The sequence below is a fragment of the Xyrauchen texanus genome, chromosome 11 (genome assembly GCF_025860055.1).
Source record: "Xyrauchen texanus isolate HMW12.3.18 chromosome 11, RBS_HiC_50CHRs, whole genome shotgun sequence".
NCBI classification, from domain to species: Eukaryota; Metazoa; Chordata; class Actinopteri; order Cypriniformes; family Catostomidae; genus Xyrauchen; species Xyrauchen texanus.
In genome coordinates, this window is record NC_068286.1 from 45,078,464 (window position 1) to 45,101,193 (window position 22,730).

The 22,730-nt window shown below is 40.4% G+C and overlaps 1 protein-coding gene across 1 annotated transcript; it reads right to left on the bottom strand.

The window, feature by feature from the left end:
• Positions 1-3,201: 3,201 nt before the first annotated feature.
• Positions 3,202-22,525, bottom strand: LOC127651551 (neuronal acetylcholine receptor subunit alpha-3-like). Its single transcript, XM_052137443.1, has 6 exons — positions 22,345-22,525; positions 12,489-12,628; positions 11,116-11,160; positions 9,240-9,349; positions 8,075-9,137; positions 3,202-5,279 (listed from the first exon to the last, which is right to left on the bottom strand). Exons 1-6 carry the CDS (start codon positions 22,400-22,402, stop codon positions 5,154-5,156), a joined length of 1,542 nt encoding a protein of 513 aa, XP_051993403.1. The 5' UTR covers positions 22,403-22,525; the 3' UTR covers positions 3,202-5,153.
• Positions 22,526-22,730: the final 205 nt, after the last annotated feature.

The window sequence follows — 22,730 nt, forward strand, 5'->3', positions numbered from 1 at the left end:
TGCTTGGCAATTTCCCCGTAGCCCTTTCCAGCCTTGTGGAGGTGTACAATTTTGTCTCTAGTGTCTTTGGACAGCTCTTTGGTCTTGGCCATGTTAGTAGTTGGATTCTTACTGATTGTATGGGGTGGACAGGTGTCTTTATGCAGCTAACGACCTCAAACAGGTGCATCTAATTTAGGATAATAAATGGAGTGGAGGTGGACATTTTAAAAGGCAGAGTAACAGGTCTTTGAGGGTCAGAATTCTAGCTGATAGACAGGTGTTCAAATACTTATTTGCAGCTGTATCATACAAATAAATAGTTAAAAAATCATATATTGTGATTTCTGGATTTTTTTTTTTTAGATTATGTCTCTCACAGTGGACATGCACCTACGATGACAATTTCAGACCCCTCCATGATTTCCAAGTGGGAGAACTTGCAAAATAGCAGGGTGTTCAAATACTTATTTTCCTCACTGTATATATTAAGACACTTTCATTTCAGGAGCTTTTACACATGCCAAAATATGCAATTGCAATTACATATCAAAGATGCTTTAGCAATCTCTATGCTGGAGTCCAATTATGGTTTATACTGATAATAGTTACTGTATGTATTGCGAAGCGATAACACTCTTACCTTCCATAACTTGCAAAGTACTTTTGTCCCAAAATAGGAAAATGGGTTTTCTCAATCAATATTTAATTTTTGCCACTGAACTAATAAGGTTCTATTGAGATCATTATAAATACTGTTCTGAGTCAGCCTAAAATCAGCACAAAAATCTCAATTTGGCAAGCAAAAGTGGACATGTTGAATCTAATGAGCATCCTCAAGAGGAAAAGAAAGTTGCAAAACTCAGTTCAGAGTGTTCAGATTAACTCTTTGGCTAACCAAATTAACAGCGAGTCCTTTTATAATCTTTTTATCACAGCTGACTTTGATAAAGCTATAGTGGTACTGGGGTACCGCAGGGCTCAGTGCTTGGACCACTTATCTATATACACAACATTACTATGACCCATCATTCAAGCACATGGGTTCTCTTACCACTGCTACGCCGATGACACACAGCTCTGCTTGTCTTTCCAGCCTGATGACCCCACAGTGGCGGCTCGAATCTCTGACTGCTTGGCAGACATCTCAGCCTGGATGAAGGATCACCACCTGCTACTCAACCTAGTGAATACTAAGTTCCTAAACTAACCCTGCTGTTGAGCTCATCAACGTTCAGCTGGGTTCATCTACAATAACACATAGCAAAACAGTCAGAAATCTAGGGGTAACCATTGACAACCAACTAAATTTCATCAACCACATCTCAAAGACAGCACAATAATGTATATTTACACTGTATAACATCAGGAAAATAAGGCCCTTTCTCTCTGAACATGCCACACAACTTGTTCAGTCACTTGTCATATCTAGACTGGATTACTGTAACGCTCTCATTGCCGGCCTTCCTGCATGTGCAATTAGGCCTCTACAAATGATCCAGAATGCAGCAGCACATCTGGTCTTCAATGAACCATAGAGATCGCATGTTACACCACTCCTTGTCTCTCTTCACTGGCTGCCGGTTGATGCACATATCAAGTTCAAGGCTCTGATGCTGGCATGCCGAACAGTCACTGGATCTGCTCTAGCTTACCTAACATCATTCCTGCAGAGCTACGTTCCCACCAGAAGCCTGCGATCAGCTAATGAATGCCTCTTGTTGTACCAACACAAAGAGGCACCAAATCACTTTCCTGGACTTTTGGCTTCACTGTACCTCAATGGTGGAACGGCCTTCCCCAATCCATCCGTGAAGAAGATTCCCTCTCGGCTGAAGACATAGCTTTTCCATTTGTCAATGTGCACTTGACTATAACACTTTTTGCACTTCTGTCTCCTTTAGATTAATCGGAGTGGTGGTGGCGTAGTGGCTAAAGCACATAACTGTTAATCAGAAGGTTGCTGATTCGATCCCCACAGCCACCACCATTGTGTCCTTGAGCAAGACACTTAATCCAGGTTGCTCTGGGGGGATTGTCCCTGTAATAAGTGCACTGCAAGTCGCTTTGGATAAAAGCGTCTGCCAAATGAATAAATGTAATTGTTTAAGTTGTATTATTCCTCTTTTTTTAAGTCGCTTTGGATAAACCTTTCTTAAAACTTTGCCAAATCAATAAATGTAGTGGCACAGTGTTCTTGTAGCTAGAGCATGGTGCTAAAAATGTCAAGGTCAAGTGTTCAATTCTCAAGAAACAGACATAATGACAAAATGTATACATTGAATGTAAGCTGGTCGTGGTAAAAGTGTCTACCAAATGCACAAATTTTAACTTTACACTGCTGCTGCTCCAACTCCATTTGTATTTCCATTTGAGTCCACATTGTAGTATTCTAATTCATATCTCAAAACCGTTAAATTACTCAATTAACCTTTTGGCAAACTAGAAATTAGATGCAACCAATCACCAAACATCTTTATTTGGAGAGACCTATAAAAGCAGGAAAAATAAAATGCTCCTGAATATAAATTAGTGCAGTATGACACAACAACAAAAGTACTTCCAAAGTGTCTTTGTCCATAATGGGGATTATGTATATAAATATTATGAATAGTATTATTTTTTTTAATATACCATTCTCTAGATAAATACAGTTGTGGGTACCCTGGGCACTTATTACTCTTTTTTTTCTCCTGAGACAGTTTGCTTTTTCTAATTGTTGATACACTGAAAACTAATGACCTTATAATCTCTGATTCCAAGTTTTCAACAATCTCTCTGAGCTTCTTTACAGCTGCACTGAAGTGCTTTATTTAATTGTGTGGTGTAAATAAAAGGCATAAATCTTCTCTGTAAACTGACGTGCTAGATCACTGTACCATGTGGCATTTAAAATACAAACAGTCTTATTTCCATCCTCCATAAATAGCACTAACAATTATGACTCTGTTGGAATTAGGTCAAATAGTCCTGGAACTGCTTTTACACTAAAGAAATGATTATCAAAAGCTACTACTTCAAATGGCCTAATACCACTCAAACCAACCATAAAACCAGTGGCATTTTAAACCCCTGCTAGAGCAGTCAAACCAAGATAAGCATATGCTTTTTCCAGATTTACACCACATAAACACAGTCAATACTTGCTGAGTTCAACACACAGGCAGTAAGACAGAGTGTTCGACAAAAAAGAACTTATTTTTATTTAAGAGACATCTGTAAAATAAATAAATATATAAAAGATTTTTCAAAAATGTCAGAAGCTGACAAGTGGAAGTGGAAAAAAAATGCTAATGTTAAAGAGCGGCTTATGTGTTTGATGGAGTGAGAGAAAGTGAAATAGAGAGCAGGAGAGTGAGAAGGAGGGAAAGCAGTCATTTTAATAGCCTGCACAGAACAGCTAAGAATTTAGACTCAAACATTATGGTCAATACATATGCATAAAAAAGTAAAACCTTCCCATGCGGTCCCAGAAAGATGAGACACACTGAAAAAAACAAAAACAAAAGATTAATTTAACTCATCTTAATCAGACATTATTTGGCATATTGGGACTTGATTAGTCATATTTGTTCTGGAATACAACCATGTAACAACTCAAAGTTATTTATAGATTACCCACATTCTAGACTAATTTTATACCCATGTTAAGAAAGCTGACTGTTTATCCTCTCACGTGTCCTATACCAGGAATGACGCGACAAAGCATCAAGCAATAAAAGCTCTTTATATTAAATATCTTCCCTGTTAATCCAGTTTCATTTACCAGCCATGACAGTGACTAGCGACGAGTGAAAATGCTTTTTGCCAGTCACTTGGCTTCTCTTAGATTATACCAGGTATCCCCGCCCACACCAAAAACTCATTGGCCAAAATTTCACTCCGTATGTATATTAAATAGCAAATATGGATGAGGTGAGATTGATTGCGGATATTCAACACATTCTCACAGAGAAATTGTCAGGATTTGTACGACTGTTCTAAATTTGACTAATGCGTATGAATTTGTACGACCATCACTACAACCAATGGAAGCGCAGCGTAGTTCTAGCGGGAAGACTAGCAGCTGTACATCATCACATCATTAGCTGGGTAACTCCTAGCCAATCACATGTAAGCCGTTGCTTTATAAGTCTGCTCACAATCTATCACATTGCTGTTTCAGAGTGCTAACACGGCAACCTCCACCACCCCACCACCAGCAGTTGAGCCCCGTCCCGCACGGGGGTAGGCTCCTCGCCCCTGCCTCCTATCTCCGGCAGGATATGATGGTTCCAAGTACAACTCCCTCGGACCACCAGACGGGGCCTATGCCAAAGAGAGAGACATTACTTTTCTGTTTTACATTCATCAAATAAATGTCATCTTAAACCTCACTCAAGCCTGCGTGTCTTCCCGATAGAAATGACGTCTCTGGACATTGTTTTCATTTAATGCATGACAATTACTTGCTTCTGTCACACATAACAGCTTCTGTCATGTTTACACACTCTATTGATTGGTTAGGTTTAGATAAGGGGTTTGGGTAAGGGCATAATATTAATAAGCATGTCCTTAACGCCTCGTGGAAAACCAAGTGGGTAAGAAAAACAAGGTGTGAGAATTTGGTGAACTGACCATTTCAACACATATATATCTCTGTGCATAAGATGGATATCCTCTACTCTAGTAAGGAAAACACCATCACTGTCTGTTGCAGACTTTCCTGAGTAATTGTTGACTGTTAGTTGTTGGTTGAGAGAAGATGACCATTTTGTTTGGTACAAAATGGCATGCATCATATGAGTCTAATCAAGTGGGATCAAATGGTCGAGCTGTGGTAACAGAACACAGATCAGTCTGATAATTACTCTTATGGAGTCAGTGAAATTGACATATCATGGTGATTAGAAAGTTCAGCAATGGTCAAATTTCAACCAGAGTCTCTGATTGTTAAAAAAGCAAAGAGTAGTCTCCAATTGATTAGTTGACGGAGAGAGAAACAGAACACCTGATTAGCTATTTGCTGCGTAAGAACACCAGAATATAGTTGTGGAGTTTTGCTGTAGATGCAGAACACATGTGATGCTAATTAAATACGAAAGCATGTCGGTGACTCTGATAATTGCTGAAACAGATATTTAGTGCTTTTAGTTGGTTCAAACGTTAGGCTGGCATATGTGGTCCATAGTCAGTTATGAGAGGAAGCCAATGACAGGTTGCAGGAAGAGCCCCAATGTTCCCAGCACACACACTAGCACAAAGACCCACAGGAAGATACGGTCAATCACCATGGCAACATACTTCCAATCATCCTCCACCTAAGAGAGATAGGGCACACAATAAACAGAGAAAAAAAGAGAAGAGAGGGAAGGTTAATAAACAAAATAAAAGAAAGGTTAGAGGTAACAAGAAAGGAAAAGAGAAAATGTGAACACATGAAAGCCAAGTAAATGGAGGAGAAAATTATAAAGATATGAAGAGAAAAGCAGGCCTTCTGTCCTTCCAGAATGCTTTGCTCACACTACATTGGGAGAATCTAAATGAGATTGCGCTAATATAAGCAGAGCTATACAAAACCAAATTCCTCCATTTATTTAGGCTTGGGTGCATTATAATGCTAATGGGATTCAGTGAGGTTCTGAGCCACTGAGTGAAGATGAAGTATGAAGTGTTGAGTCTTTCCATATCAAAGCATGATGTTTTAGCTGAAAGATCTAAAGCACTTATTGTCAGTGAGACACTCAGTAAACATTTCCACAGAGTGTAGCTAAACTGTTCACACTTGTGGTAGATGTTAGTCTGTGAAGCATAATCTGTGCTTGCAAGGATATGATACAATCAAAGCTTGGTTTAGGAGTTCAGATTTACCACATTTCTGTCAGAACTGTCCATCTTGTCACAGCTGTGGCCAGGCAGTCAACGCATATGCTCTAACCTGTTGTGCCATGGTGCTCAAGCAGGCAACGTAAACTAATCTGGTTTGAGAAATTTGCCAACCCCATTTCCCCCTCTCCTCACCACCATTTGCTGTCATTGCTCTACTGTCTATATAAATAGAAATGGCAAAATAGTTACTGTCCATCTTTAACTCCTTTCAGTGAACAATGAACATAGTGGATTGTGGTATTCCAGGAGCTACAGGGCATTTTGGAGGAAGGTGCTTGTAAGAGTAGGGTTGCAGGGGATGACTTAGAGCATCTAAATGTAAGCCTGTCAGGCAATAATGAGGTAAATTGCTCCAAAGATTGATGAGGTTAATTTTATGATGAGAGATCAAATCTGAAGATGTCATAGAAGGCAGACATGTCAAAGTGATGTCATACAAGTGAATGGAACAATGATGCAAGTGAATGTGTGTGGGTGTGTTAGCATACCTGCCAACATCGGATTGTGAAAAACAGGGAGATGTTTTTGGGGGGGGGTCGTGGTTTGTATGTCCAAGGATTTTCTGGTGCCCCCTATGCAGACTGCATAATATGCATATAGAGAGCAGCAGTACCGGTCAGTAATACTAATCTGAAGATGAATAATACAAAGAAAATGACCATGTATTCAGATGGTCCCTTACCACATCTTTCAGAGTTTTAGCAATAAATGCTTCTTTTTATTTATTACTCACTTTATGACTCAGTGAGTGTATTCATACATTGTTGGATCTGTGTAATTTTGTACATCTTATTGAACATTTATATCCCTTATAAATGTTCTAGCAGAATGTGTGTTTTTTTCAGACGGTGCCTTACCACACCATCCCCAGTATTAGTTTGTTTCAGTGCAATGTGTGGACTTTTCAGATGACCCCTTACCCACCATATAAAAAAATGTCCACCTTATATCAATGTTATTTTAACAATCTGGAACGATTTCACTGTGGCACCATCTGTCAAGCTTACGGGATGCATAATTTCCGATTTAAGTATGGTACAATCCCGTATGTATTAAAGTGTGTATGCGGAAAATCTTGAGTTTATCAGGAGAAATTGTAAATCGAGAGTACAGCGGGATGAGGGGTGGAAAACTTGAGAAACCGTTAAAATCGGAGTGTTGGCAGGTATGGTGTTAGTGAACCTAGAACCATGCAGATATACAGGTTTTAGAAGGAGGTGAGGTACATCATAGTGAAAATGGAAAATATTACACACACTAAAACCTCTATTCAAGTCTGAAAGGCCACTGACATATGTAGGGTTGCCAACTGTTCCGCATTATCTGGCACCAACCAGACGCCTATAGTCCTGTATTTAATTAGCGAAATGCTCAAAGAGGAATTGCCCCCTTACACACACACACACACACACACCCCAACCCCCCTTCCCGGAATGCTTAAAAGGGAGGCTCTGTCGGTCAGACGCTGAAACCATACTGAAGGCATCCTGTCCCACACTGAAAGTGTAAAACCCTTAAACTTTACTCTCCTTTCCTTTTGAAAAAGTAGTGATACCCATAACTCCTTTAAGCAGTGCTCCACTAAGTGGTCATACCACAAGTTGAATGCTTGTGCACTCATTTGGGTAGTTACACACCCCTGCTGCTATATTCATCTATATGGTCTGCACTTATATAGCACCTTAACCTCAGCGGTATTCAAAGCGCTTTACACTGCTTCTCATTCACCCATTCACACACACACACACCAATGACGGCAGAGCTGCCATGCAAGGCTAGCCTGCCATTGGGAGTAACTTGGGGTTCAGTGTCTTGCCCAAGGACACTTCGGCATGTGGAGTCGTGTGGGCCGGGAATCCCCTGGAAAACCCTACGATTAGTGGACAACCCGCTCTACCACCTGAGCCACAGCCGCCCCAATCCTAGGAGAGAGACATTGCAGAGGGAGGGTGAGCTCCAGTATGGTCTTGGGCTTAGCCACAACCACTATGCTAATCGCTAGGAGTGTGATGTATTCGTTCAGCAAGTTCAAGAGCTGAATAATAGCAGGAAATTTGGAGTCAAAAATATTTGTATAACTGCCGGTATACGGGGCAGGTCATGTTGCTTTACGTCAGTGGCCTTTCAGCCATGAATAGGTAATGTTTTCAGTGTGTGTACATGAGAGCATGATTTACCATTATCAGTATGTTGTACCAAGCGGACCAACTGAATGTAAACTCTTTACCTCTTTGGCTTTGTTGCGGCTCCTCATGTTCTCAGCAATGTACTTCACACTATCAATGGCCTGTTTGATCTCTGGTGACACGACAGAGAAAGCCACAACCGTGTTGATGGCCTGCGGACTCAACTGCGGACGGCTGGCTTTCCCACAATCTCCATCGGGTGCCTCTTTCATCGGGTGACATGGACATCCCCCTTTCTTTCCCTCCATTTCTGCCTTTCCCTCTCCAAACTCCAAAGAGTTCATTGCTCTCTGCTGTGAGCCACTATTTTTTATCTTCTTTCCCTCCCCTCTTCTTCCTACTCCACTCCCGGACGAGCCCCCACTCTCTAGTCCTCCTTTTCCAGAAGACTCTGACTGGTCAAGAGGACGACGCATAAACATGATACGAGGTAAAGCCTGGAGGAAGACAGTACGGACCCAGCTGGGCATGGTGTGGGTCATAGGAGTGCGATAGTGCACATTCAATACAAAGACAGTGATGACGATGGAGAGGGTGACGAAAATCATGGTGAAGAGAAGGTACTCGCCAATCAGAGGGATCACAAGTGAGGTCGACGGGATGGTTTCCGTAATTACAAGGAGGAACACAGTAAGAGAGAGGAGTACAGAAATGCACAATGTCACTTTCTCACCACAGTCTGATGGAAGGTAGAAGACAAGTACAGTCAGGAAGGAGATGAGGAGGCAGGGGATGATTAAGTTGATGGTGTAAAAGAGGGGCAGTCGGCGTATATAGAAACTGTAGGTTATGTCTGGGTAGATCTCCTCACAGCAGTTGTACTTGATGTCATGTTTATAGCCAGGTGCATCAATGATCTCCCATTCGCCACTCTCCCAGAAGTCTTTCAGGTTGACCTTTGAGCCAATAAGTACCAGGTCAATCTTGGCCTTGTCGTAGGTCCAGGAACCAAATTTCATAGAGCAGTTCTGATAGTCAAAGGGAAAGTAAGTTATGTCCATAGGGCAGGAGGATTTGAAGATTGCAGGAGGGACCCAAGTTATGGTTCCATCATATTTCAAAAGAGCTTTGGTTTTATCCTCCACCAAGAAGTCCCCAACAGCACTGTGTCAAAAAAGCACAAAGGTCGAATGTTGTGACCTTTAATACATTTTCTGAGACTATTCATTCCAAAATAAAACCAAAAAGTTGGAAGACTTGACTCACTTGTTGTAAAGTACAATGTCTGGCCTCCAGATTTTATTTGATGGGACTCTGATGAACTCAATTCCATCAAACTCTGCTGGTGACCACTTGAGCTTGTAGTCATTCCATATCTATGAAACAAAATCCCAAAAAGGACATCAGCTCATATCATCATAATATAACATTTCAAACCATTCAATAGAAATAACATTATTCGTAATGAATATGCTCCTCAATAACATGAGCTGTGATCTATTGGTTAACGCACATGCATTACCTTCGTTTAATAAAAGTTGTAATATGAACAAAACAGAAAGATTATTTTACCTTTATTAATGTACTAATCACATGTCTAAGCAGTGAATTCATTAAACAGTTGTACCACTTTTGGGTGCCATATTTTAGCGTTAAAAACTACCTGCAGTCCAACTTGACTATAGGCGCTACAAGAGTTGCTTTGTTTGTGAGAGAGCAATAACACATCATAAACAAATCTACCATTCATGCATGCTCATTAAAGTTGCAAAACTGTTTAACCCTTGTGTGGCAGGGCGGAGGGCGGGGCCGGGTCGTGATCCTACACACCCGGTCCCGTATTGGGCTAATTATGCCTCCATGAGGGATAAATGTCGACTGCAAGGGATCGTGCAGGAGAGAGAGATCGTTAGCGGACATGTCCGTCATGTGTGTGTTTGTGTCTTCTTTTAAGTTTATCATTAAACCATTATTTATATCGTCAAGCCGGTTCTCGCCGCCTCCTTTCCATTGATCACTTTACACCTTGTTTGTAGTTTGCCCTGACTTTGAAAAACTTTGAAAATAAAACTAATATAGAAATCGTCAGACTTGTTTGATATTCATGTACTGGCTTACTGAAAACAAGCAAGACATTTTAGCAAGAAATGCATAATATGTCAAAAAGCTCTCGTGCTTTATCACCAGCTCTATTTAAAAAAAACGAATATAAGTGATAATCAAAAAATGAATGTCTCAGAGCATTTAGTAGTCAGCCGAGTCCCTAAATCTATTGTGCAGAACATTTGGAATAAGTAGAAATATAAGTAGAAAACCATGTCTGGAGTTTACAATCTTGTTTGTGTGACTACATCTCACTATCTGCCGAGAAGAGACAAGGACTATTTTTGCTGGAGCTGCGATGTTGTTTATAGAGGTTGTCTACAAATGTGTATGGGGTGAAGTCACATAAGGGTATAGGAGCTTTATGTTTTTGTGGATTTCTATGTATGCGCACATCTTGGTTTGTTGACATTTGTTGTCTGTTTAGAGATATGTTATTAAGGCCGCTGGTGTCTCTGTGTTCAGAGATATCAAGCATTCTGCTATCAGGCAATGCACAGATTTATTGTAAAATACTGCAGGGTGTAACACCAGCGCACACGTCTTAAGATTCTGCAAAACCAATGCACCCAAATCCACAAACATTTCAAGACTCAATCCTGTTAAATCAACACACTTTTAGTAACAATGCTACACAATGTACTCATGAATAGAATAGAATATATATTACGTACAGTATACTGTATTTCTAATGAATATAAAGTCTAGCTACTAGTCTTTGCCAATTCAGAACTTTTGAGAAAAGACTCTGTTTAGACTCTTTTATGCACATATAAGTTTCGGTTTTCCATTTTTTACTTCCATCATTTCCTGTTCCTGCAAACTCCACTGTACTTTTTACGTGTACATCTATGTTCTCCCATCTATTTTTCATCTCTTAACCCCATCCTGCTGTTTGTCCTGTATACAGTATGCTTTACACATGATTTCTTATCGTCAGTGGCTCAGTAACACATAAAGACATTGAGATGCTTAAGATGACACGCACACACAAAAATGCATGCATAAGGCCCTCCTGCGGCACGCAGACATCACTTACATGTCTTAGCCATAGATTGGTCTCCATGATTTGATTGACTTCATCCTGTAGAGGGGAAAAGATGAACAGAGACAAGGACCGAGACGATCAGAGAATGGAACATGTTCTAACAATAACACCGTTCTTGTCTACAGGGAGAGAGACAGATCTGGCTATTGTTTTGGAGTTTGTGCTTAAGCATACCACAACAGGAATTACAGAACTATAATCAGTGGTTCACCCAACGATAGGCAAAATGTGATGTCAATGACAAAGAAATAGAGATTTAGCATTGTATTTTCCTGCTGTCTGCTATCAGAACAGACAAGTGACCCATTTTTGGGTCTCAACCCACAAATTAAGAACCACTAATGTAGATTCATAAATTTAAGAATACCTACAGGCTACATGCGTATAACAAATGCTATTCATCACAGTAACCTGTAACAGCTGTATAAAATGATAATACTGTAGCTCTTTAAAAAACACCTGCATATTCATAGGAATACCTCAGCTAAAAATGCTCATCAGGCACATTTTCCTTAATCCTGTGAGATTGAGCATAATCTATAATCCAGGATTCTGTTCTCTAGAGTGGTGGGTTATGGCTTGTTAATCTCTCAGGTGTCTGCCTCTGTGAAGCAATAATAAAGGATGTGCTGATAATTTTGGTCGCTCTTCCTGCTGAAGTGGAAATTTAATCCTGGAGTGCTGGTTTGCATGACTACGGGGTAAGTGCAGAGTCTGGGGTGCAAAGGCTTTTAACTCATTTGCTCTCTCTGACCAGAGTAATGAAACAAAAGTCCTCACAACATCTACAAACAGCACAGAATGAGTTTTATTTTTCATTTTTTAAAAGTAAATAAAATCATAAAAGGAATATAAATCTCAACCTTTCACCAGCTCTGACCAATAGGTGGCGATATGCATGAAGAATGTGAATCGCCAAAAACTAACAAAAGAAGAGTGAGAAAGTAAAAGTGGAGATTTAGGATAAAAAAGGACTTAAATACTTATCTGTTTCTCAACCACATCTTTCATATCACTTCTGAAGACATGGATTTAACCTGTACAGTCTTATGGATTACTTTTATGCTGCCTTTATGTGCTTTTTGGAGATTCAGATTTCTGGTCACCATTCACTTACATTGAATGGACCAGCAGAGCTGAAATATTCTACTAAAAATCTTCATGATTTTTAGTTCTGCATCAGAAAGAAAGTCATACACATCTGGGATGCCATGAGGGCGAGTAAATTATGAGAGCTTTTAAATTTTTTGGTGAACTGTCCCTTTAAATACATACTGAACATAATTGTTCTGTTCAAACACAATTTCAGCACAAAATCAGGTCATGTGTTTTTGAGACAGCGGACACATGATGGTTTTTCTTACCACTTTAACAAGCTGTGAGATGGAGACCTCAAACTCCACGGTGACAGGGTCAGACACATTTTCCACTGGCCGAATGAACTGATTATACCTCCTGAATAAACGACGAAACAGTCTATCTTCTCCCTTAGATGAGAAACAATCTGCACAAACATGCCCATACATAGACAGAGAGACACACACAGGAATATGCTTAGCATAGAAATCTACTTTAGTATGCAGTGCACTGGGAGGGACCCAGGGATAGACTTCATTCATAATACAGTGGATGGTCAAGTAAGAACTGGGTAGAGAAAGAGGCATGTCCAAGCATATTTGAGAATGCAATATGCTGTGTATAAGCAATCCTGGTAATCTTTATCTTAGTTGTTTTTTTCTATTTAGGTCTAATAGCCGCCATCATTTATATCAATATAATTAGTATTTAGTATATTAGTATTTTAGGTGTGTATTTTTGTTTTGTTTTTGAGTGTGTATTCTCTTGGTTTTAACACATTCCTTAGGTTCAGAGTCAAGGTCCTGCCAGACACTCTAAGAGCCCCAAACATAGCTCTTAATGTCAGAGGTCATCATCAACTATTACCAAAGAGACCAGGTGTAACCAAGTGGAAAATGGAAATGCTTTAAAATGATGCATTTGATGAAGCTAGCTACGTCAGAGGGGACATGGATGAACATTAAGTCAAGAACAGGTGAATGGCTACAATCTGCTATAGAAGGTCTAAAAGAGGTATTACAATATATCCGTATAGGTGTATGCTGTAAAACAGTGGCAATCTTGTAATTTCATGAAACTCTAAATTGCTAGTACTAGTTCACCACCAGGAGTTATTATTTAAGTTAATGGAATATTTTTAGTTCACCCAAAAACTATTGTTCTGCCATCATTTACATCAAGTCTCATGTTGTTCCAAACCCGAATGGCTTTCTTACTTCTACAGAACACAGAGGGTGAATGTCAGTGACAATTCAAGTCTTGTGGGGCGGCTGTGGCTCAGGTGGTAGAGTGGGTTGTCCGCTAATCGCAGACTCCACATGCCGTCATTGGTATGTGAATGGGTGAACGAGACACACAAGGTTAAAAAGGCACTATATAAGTGAAGAATATTTACCAAGTGCAGTCCATTTGTGTTGGGTTTGGATGGGAAAATTTAAGGTGTAATTTGCTTGAAATCTTTCCATCTCATGTAGCTCTCAAAAGTAATTTGCTTGCATTCAATTCAAAACATTGAAACACGACCCATTGTGATCCGGTCACAAGAGTGCAAGAACAGATCATGTTTGAATTGTGTGATTGATCATGAAATATCTCACCAGTCTCTGTGACAGCTGTAGACCTTCTAAATAGCAAACATAAATGTGACTGCTGACATTGATGCTTTTCACCTATCAATCATTTTGCTCGTTCTCATAGTGTTACATTTGAAGTGGATCATTGATGCTGTAATTCATAATGTTTGTCAGTTGAGGGCGCTATTGTGCCTCTGTTGAATTTGACATCCACAGGAACAAAAAATGTTGCTCTTTTGCTCGGTTTTGGTCTCAAATGTATCTTTGGAGGGTGGGGTTTTGTAACGAGGAGTGGCTAATTCAACGGTTTAGATGCATGATAACTTCAGAACGCTACAATCGCTTACAGCACCTTTAATCTTGGTTAATGTTATTATCTACATATACTAATACATTTTTTCATTAGTAGTTATCAGGGCTGGACTGGGAAGAGAAATCGGCCCGGGATTTTACATGACAACTGGCCCAAAATTTGAGCATTGGGGGGTCCGCTGTCCTTTTCTGCATATCGTGGCACCGTTTTGTGGTCCGTTTTGCATAACGAGGCAGCTCATTTTTGCTTATCACGGCACATTCGGCCCGGTTTGCGGTATCTAAGATTAACAAATGCTGTATAAAGTGTTAATTGTTAGTTCATGATATGCAATATCTAATGTTAACAAAAAGAACCTTATTGTAAAGTGTTCCCAAAATAGCTAATATAGAAATCTCTCACACAAGAAAATTATTAGTCAATGGTCTAAAATAGAAAACCTACAGAAACATTTATGCTAAGATGTCAGCTGAAGGTATTCAGTAAAATGCACAAAAAATTTTTATATTTTGTAAACCCCTTCCTTGCGGTTATCAGACGCCTAGTTCGTAAAAAGTGAAAGAGGGCGGAATGTAGTGAGCCTTACTAACATCTGTCTAGCACGTCCACGGTCGGCCATCTTTGGAATGCTCTCGGGAGGCTATTTGCAATCATGCCAGTGCAGCTCCTATCTACTTGGAAGGGGAAAGACCAAAATCTCAAAAATAGTTGGTCAAGATTTCGATCAAAGAACATATTTCCAATTAGCAATATCTGATAATACTGGATTCATAAATTGTGCTTCTTTACCTCATATTACGCTAAAACACGCAATTTTCCCACTTGTATAGCTAATGCGCATGCATGTTAGCGAGTTGATTGACAGGCGACGCCTGTATCTAAAAGGTGATTGGCACTTTAACCTGTAAGGTGGGACTTCCTTTCTATATCCATTGACCATTGTGCGCGAGAGCTTCTTGGTTGAGCGTTCCAATTACGCCCATTCATTTTAATAGAAGTGGCCTGTCTCTGCTTAATAATCTCTGGCCTTACATACTCTAAAGTAACTTCAGTCAGCTATGAACTTGACACACCCAAACACACACACACACACACACACACACACACACACACACACACACACGCACTCAGAGTGTTCAGTGCTCCTGTCTCGTGTGTATGTCTATTGTTTTAATTTCTTCTTATAATTACTTAAACTCTCCAATGGCCTCTCTTGTTAATAGGGTTAGCCAAGGATTGCAAGGCACTGCATCCGTTAATTAAACGGACTTCACCCTCATTGAAGATATAAAGCATAGCATTGAAGTTTAGATTTAGTTTTCTGAACTCCATCAAGCTTAAGATAACCCTTTTGAATTAAAGCAGCACAGTGTCTACACGGACCGTACGGGCTCTTAAAGTTGAACTCTTAAGAACGCCCTGGTGGGAATATTCAGAATGTTCCAGAACGAGAAACATGTTATTCTTTATTTCTTTATCCCAGTGACCTTGGTGTAAGGAAAATAAGTAGCTTTTTTGCTGAGAATTTACTGAATGTTCAGAATGCCACATGAGGAACACTATGAATAAGCACTCAACTATGAAAAAAGGCAGTTTTCTTATATTCTTGATAAATGCTTGACAATCAACCATACCAGCATGTCGTATTAACACAGTTCTTTCAAAAATGATACAACTACATGAGTGCCATTTTAATTACAACAATTTTATAGTTCCATTTCAGAGCCCAATTAATATAAAATGTAAGAATTGTGCGGAAATGATATTCATTAGCATAAATGCTAGGAGAGCCCTCAGTGGCCACTATGATGATGGAGGCTAAATCTGAGGATTTGATCAAAAAATAGCTGCGGCTCCTACGTTAAAAGCACAGTTCATATAGTTAAGCCCCACACATTTGACTTGGTCCAATGGATTCAGCACTGAAGCTCATAAAAATTGCAATTACATCCAAAAAAAAGCCACAGGTCTGAGTCACCATGGAATTTATTCCCTCTTTACAGATTTTTTCTTTTTTTCTGAAAAAAATTAACTATTAGATTTTGTGTGTGAGCGTGTACTCAATGTGTGCTCTTCAAACTCTGAAAGAGAATTTATACATAAGTGTCTTATTTATTCCAGTAAATTTGTATTAATGGAAGTGAAACAAATCAACCTCTACAAATCAACTTTGAGGATTTCAAGACCCTAGTGCTATAAAATATTACCCATAATACACATTCACAGTGCTCTTTTCTGCCTCTTACTCAATGCTTCTAGAAATGTGTTTGATGGAGGAAGGTGTGCAGTGATGAGGCAACAGGGATGACGAAGAGGGTTCATTCAGATGGAAGGACTAAAGAGACATCAGTGATCATATAAAGCCATTTGTAATTCACTGCTGCTGAAAACATGCTGTTCGCCCTTATCTCTCGCAAGTAATGAGAGAGAGAGAGAGAGAGAGAGAGAGAGAGAGAGAGAGAGAGAGCATGCAAAAGCGTGAAACACAAGAGTGCGACACTAAGTGTGTTTCTCTGTCAGTGAAGGAAAAGCATTACAGATAGAATCAGACAGGTGAACTGTTCTTGTTGCCCAGAAACTTCAGCCTGCAGCAGTGCACACATCCCTGTTCCCCACAGCAGACTGAGTTTTGGTGTGTGTGTGTGTGTGTGTGTGTGTGTGTGTGTGTGTGTGTGTGTGTGTGTGTGTGTTTTTAACAATGTTTTTTATGTAAAAATGCAAAATGTTTTTTGTGAGGGTTAGGAGATAAAAATCAATATGTCTGTGGAGAGTCCTCATAAGGATATGTGTGTGCATGCGTGCATGTGAGGTATTTCAGGACATGCGTCACTGTCTGTGCATGTGTGTGTACTATGATTCTGCCCTTCTGTGTGGCTTCTATCTAGAACAAAGAGGTCAGAGGACATGCGTGTCCACGTGTGTTTGTGACTTAATCTAAATCCAACACTAAACCACCCTGAAAACCTTACATTTATGGCACTGCCATCAATTCTTTAAAGGGATTATTCACCCAAAAATTAAAATACTCTCATCATTTACTCACCCTCATTTTTATATGAATATCTCAGCACTGTAGGTCCGTATAATGCAAGTCAATAGGGTCCAAAACTTTGAAGCTCAAAAAGCACATAAAAGGCAGCATAAAAATCACAAACAAAATGATGAAAATCTGTATGACTCCAGTGTTTAAATCCATGTCTTGAGAAGTGATATGATGGGTGCGGGTGAGGAACAGATCAATATTTAAGTCCTTTATTACAATAAATTCCCCTCCCTGTCCTGAGATCATGAGAATCGCCAAAAAACAAAAGAAGAAGAACTCTTAAGACACAACAGCAGTTAAGAGAGCTGTTTGAATGTGGAGATTTATAGGGGAAAAGGGACTTAAATATGTTTGTACACTCACCTAAAAGATTATTAGGAACATCATACTAATACTGTGTTTGACCCCCTTTCGCCTTCAGAACTGCCTTAATTCTACGTGGCATTGATTCAACAAGGTGCTGAAAGCATTCTTTAGAAATGTTGGCCCATATTGATAGGATAGCATCTTGCAGTTGATGGAGATTTGTGGGATGCACATCCAGGGCACGAAGCTCCCGTTCCACCACATCCCAAAGATGCTCTATTGGGTTGAGATCTGGTGACTGTGGGGGCCATTTTAGTACAGTGAACTCATTGTCATGTTCAAGAAACCAATTTGAAATGATTTGAGCTTTGTGACATGATGCATTATCCTGCTGGAAGTAGCATCAGAGGATGGGTACATGGTGGCCATAAAGGGATGGACATAGTCAGAAACAATGCTCAGGTAGGCCGTGGCATTTAAACGATGCTCAATTGGCACTAAGGGGCCTAAAGTGTGCCAAGAAAACATCCCCCACACCATTACACCACCACCAGCAGCCTGCACAGTGGTATCAAGGCATGATGGATCCATGTTCTCATTCTGTTTACGCCAAATTCTGACTCTACCATCTGAATGTCTCAACAGAAATCGAGACTCATCAGACCAGGCAACATTTTTCCAGTCTTCAACGGTCCAATTTTGGTGAGCTCTTGCAAATTGTAGCCTCCTTTTCCTATTTGTAGTGGAGATGAGTGGTACCCGGTGGGGTCTTCTGCTGTTGTAGCCCATCCGCCTCAAGGTTGTGCGTGTTGTGGCTTCACAAATGCTTTGCTGCATACCTCGGTTGTAACGAGTGGTTATTTCAGGCAAAGTTGCTCTTCTATCAGCTTGAATCAGTCGACCCATTCTCCTCTGACCTCTAGCATCAACAAGGCATTTTCGCCCACAGGACTGTCGCATACTGGATGTTTTTCCCTTTTCACACCATTCTTTGTAAACCCTAGAAATGGTTGTGCGTGAAAATCCCAGTAACTGAGCAGATTGTGAAATACTCAGACCGGCCCGTCTGGCACCAACAACCATGCCACGCTCAAAATTGCTTAAATCACCTTTCTTTCCCATTCTGACATTCAGTTTGGAGTTCAGGAGATTGTCTTGACCAGGACCACACCCCTAAATGCAGTGAAGCAACTGCCATGTGATTGGTTGATTAGATAATTGCATTAATGAGAAATTGAACAGGTGTTCCTAATAATCCTTTAGGTGAGTGTATATTATGTATGTTTCTCATCATAGCACTTCTGAAGGAATGGATTAAACCACTGGAGATGAATGTATTACTTTTATGCAGCCTTTATATGCATTTTAAACTTCAAAGTTTTAGACCCTATTGGCATGTATTATAAGGACCTACAGAGCTGAGATATTCTTCTAAAAATCTCTGTTTGTGTTCAGCAGGAGAAAGACATAAGAAAGTCAAATATTTTTTGGTGAACTACTCATTTAAACAGTGAAGTCCTTTGATGGTCTCAAGGGACACTTGGGGCAATCATCTTAATTTCATCTTTTCACAATTCACCCTATATATGAATTAGAGCATTCCACTGGAACATATCAAATTGGCCAACTGCAGGGGCTTTGAAGGACCCTTCACACCATCCATAAAAGTCAGCCTGAGGAAGCCAGAAAAAATAGAGGTGGCAAAGCTGGGGTGAGAAAGACCGAAAAAAGGACAACACTTTGGAAAGTCTTTCCACCAATTCTAAAGGTGAAGACAATCTTTTTGTTCTTTTGTTTTTGAGTTTACTTTCTCCATCTCTTTTGAAGCAGATGGGTTTACCTCCCTCCACCTCTCTCTCTCTCTCTGCTGGAACCTCATTGATTTCTCTCTGAAGCTCCAAAACACAGATGTGAAGATATATAAAAAAAGAGCACTAGAGTGGATAAAAAAGCAAGCCAAACTTCCTGCCTAGAGATCTGGAAATTTGCTCAATCTAACACCGAATAGCCTTTTTTTTATTAGTAACACCACAGGTTTTTATTACATGTATATTACATTGGAATGTCACAAAATATCAATACATTGATTATTGATCGGCATGTTATTTTCTCTGTACGTTTTTGAGGCATCGATACATTAACATTATCTAACAGCTAAATTAGAAGCCTAATTTGTGTGCTGTCCAATTCACTGTCAGTTGGCCATCCGTTTAATGTAGTCAGGCGTAATAGCTTTGGGAGACCACAAGGGGGTGATATAAAATTTACTGTACTTAACACTGAAGCCGGACAAGCACAGGTATCACAAACAGGACACATCGATGCGATGCAGGTGGCAGTCCAAAGTTGTGACTCAAGTCACAAAGGTTTTTGTACTTTTTCAAGAGTGGACAAGTTGATGAGTTTGCAGGTTACTGCACGAAACTGGTTCAACTCCACAAACTGACAATTATAAATTGCGACATTTATCATGCAATTGCCTTGAGTAGGGTTCATTAGAGCTGTCAAATCACAAAAAGGCATACTTGTATCTGAAAATGAATTGTGTAGGCTATATGAAAGATAGCGTACATACACACAATATATCATCAAAAGGTGACTATAGTAAATCATCTTTGATATCAATTTATCAATTTGTCCACTGATAATAATTTGGGACATATTTAATGGAAAGGATGTGAGGGCACATGCTGGGCGTCACTGACTGATAGCGAGCAGCGGTGCCGGTGTTTGTACCTTCGTGGCCCATGTACCATGTCATTCGCTAGATGCATCAGACGTATGACGCCTTTTAAGTTACCTAGCCATTTAAACTTTACCAAAGTTGTGTTGATAAATATGTATGAAGAGACAAAGACTATATAGGGAAAAATGGCACTGTAGATCAATAATCATTGGGAAAACTTTCTGATTATCATTCCATGAAATTGGCATCAAATCAACCTTTACCATATAACACAACCTGGTCTCATGAACATTACGTGACTGAGGCAAAATTAGGAAAATCGTTCCCTTATAACACGTTTGGCTGCAGCTTCCCAGTGTAATGTCCAGTGAAAAGCACGTGAAATGGTGTAGTAATCCGATACATTTTTTAAGGTGAATATTAGATAGAAGTTTTAATTAGTAAAACGTACCTCCTTAACCTAGGCATAGGTTTCCTATTACCACAATAGGCATTGCGCTGAACACAACCCCTCCAATATTGGGAATAGCAAAGTAGTGGTCATTCAATATGGGTTTTTCAATTACCCTTTCTCCCCAATTTGGAATGCCCAATTCCCAATGCGTTCTAAGTCCTCGTGGCGGCGTAGAGACTCGCCTCAATCCGGGTTGTGAAGGACGACTCTCAATTGCCTCCGTGTCTGAGACCGTCAATTCGCGCATTTTATCACGTGGATTGTTGAGCGCATTACCACGGAGACGTAGCATGCATGGAGGCTTCATGCTATTCTCTGTGGCATCCACGCACAACTCACCACGAGTCCCACCGGGAGCGAGAACCACACATTATAGCGACCACCAGGAGGTTACCCCATGTGATTCTACCCTCCCTAGCAACTGGGCCAATTTGGTTGCTCAGGAGACCTGCTGGAGTCACTCAGCACGCCCTGGATTGTAACTCACGACACCAGGCGTGATAGTCAGCGTCTTTACTCGCTGAGCTACCCAGGCCCCCTCAATTACCAATTCTTAAACCTTTCACATTGGTCCGCCTAAATCTTGCAAACAACGAGAACTGATGTCAATCCTAACTAGTTTTATCTCCTGAGGGACATTTTCTGGCCTTTCTTGATACATGTCTTTCGGTACATCCTCTCTCTCTCTCTCTCTCTCTCTCTCTCTCTCTCTCTCTCTCTCTCTGCTCTCTCTCTCTCTCTCTCTCTCTCTCTCTCTCTCTCTCTGCCATTTCTCCCCCTCACTTCATTCAGTGGCCTTGTTATCACTCCAGCATGGAGGGGATGCTTGCAGCAAGAATGACATTCAACACAAGTTCATCATCCCCAGACATCTTCTCTTTTCTAAAACTGTGAGCTCAGAATGGCATTAGGTATTCAGCGATGTGAAAAACAGAAGAAAATCCACGCGTGTCCTGTGAGTGTGTGAGTTTCTAAGTTTATCCGAAGGCGCAGATTTGACTTGAACATTGGACGTGTTTCCACTGATCATGGTATGAATAATGGGGGGTTGTTCTTGCTTGTTATGATTATTGGGGGTGTTACCTCCCCCCATCCTCCCTCGAATCTACGCCCCTTGTGTGTGTGACTCACTATTGAGTGACAGGGTGCTTGTGAGTGGAGTGAGGCTCTTGTTTCTTATTTAGATAGATGTTCATTTACAGGCTAATCCAAAGAAGCTGAGATGAGAAGTTACAACAGAGACTTAATCAAACGTAAAGTTTGTGAACACCACCGATCATGCACTTGACAGCGGTGTCGCTTAAAATTGACAGGTTCATTTTGGTCGGGAAGACTTTAAATGTTTATTAAAGTGGGAAATGAAGCACGGATTATAACCTACCCCACGCGATTCATAATAATTACACCACTGGGCACACATATCGCTTTTTATCTGACGATGAAAGGCTTTAGAGTAAGATTAAACAAATGTCTGCTATCGTGGTTGCCTAAAATAGACATCGGATTCCCCGCAGTCTTGAGCGAGACGAATATGCGCCTGAAACTCCGCGCAGCACGCGCAACAAAGGCGTAGATAATCGGTATGACTAAATTAAAATGTTACACTTGTGCATAAATCGCAATTAACATCGCTATAAAAACCTATTAGTAGTTTCTTGAGCGCAACAGGACAGTGGGCACAGGAGACGCGGATCAGGTACTCATTTTGAAAAGTTGTTGGAAACAGTAAATGTAGTAAAAACAGTAACATCCAGAAAACAGACTTACCTTGTGTTACCAGCACAATAAAAAGAAAAAGCAAAGTGACTCTCTCCGCAGGATTCATCGAGCGTCGCAAGATAGAGAGTTCGTCTCCCTACAAGAAAGCAACAAACTGGTGGAAAAAGTCGAGAAGGAATAATTTGTTAAGAAGTTGTTTGTGGATCCCAGTTATGTGGCTGAGTTGTGTTTTTCAGCGTGCAGAAGACGCGCGCGTGAGTTGATTTCGTCCCTCCCCCTGGGCGCGTGCATGCTTTCCCACGCGACTCTTCATCAAGCGCCATTAGTGAGACGCACAGTTTCTTCAACAAAAGGAATATTCCGGGTTCAATTCAAGTTAAGCTCATTCGACAGCATTTGTGGCATAATGTTTATTACCACAAATCATCAATTCG

What these genes read in the sequence shown, in the direction of transcription:
- LOC127651551 (XM_052137443.1), bottom strand. Translation starts at nt 22,402, where the DNA reads ATGAATCCTGCGGAGAGAGTCACTTTGCTTTTTCTTTTTATTGTGCTG. An exon ending in GACATTGTACTTTACAACAA is followed by an intron (nt 9,138 to 9,239) that starts GTGAGTCAAGTC and finishes TTTTTGACACAG; the next exon opens with TGCTGTTGGGGACTTCTTGG. An exon ending in GCCGCAACAAAGCCAAAGAG is followed by an intron (nt 5,280 to 8,074) that starts GTAAAGAGTTTA and finishes TATCTCTCTTAG; the next exon opens with GTGGAGGATGATTGGAAGTA.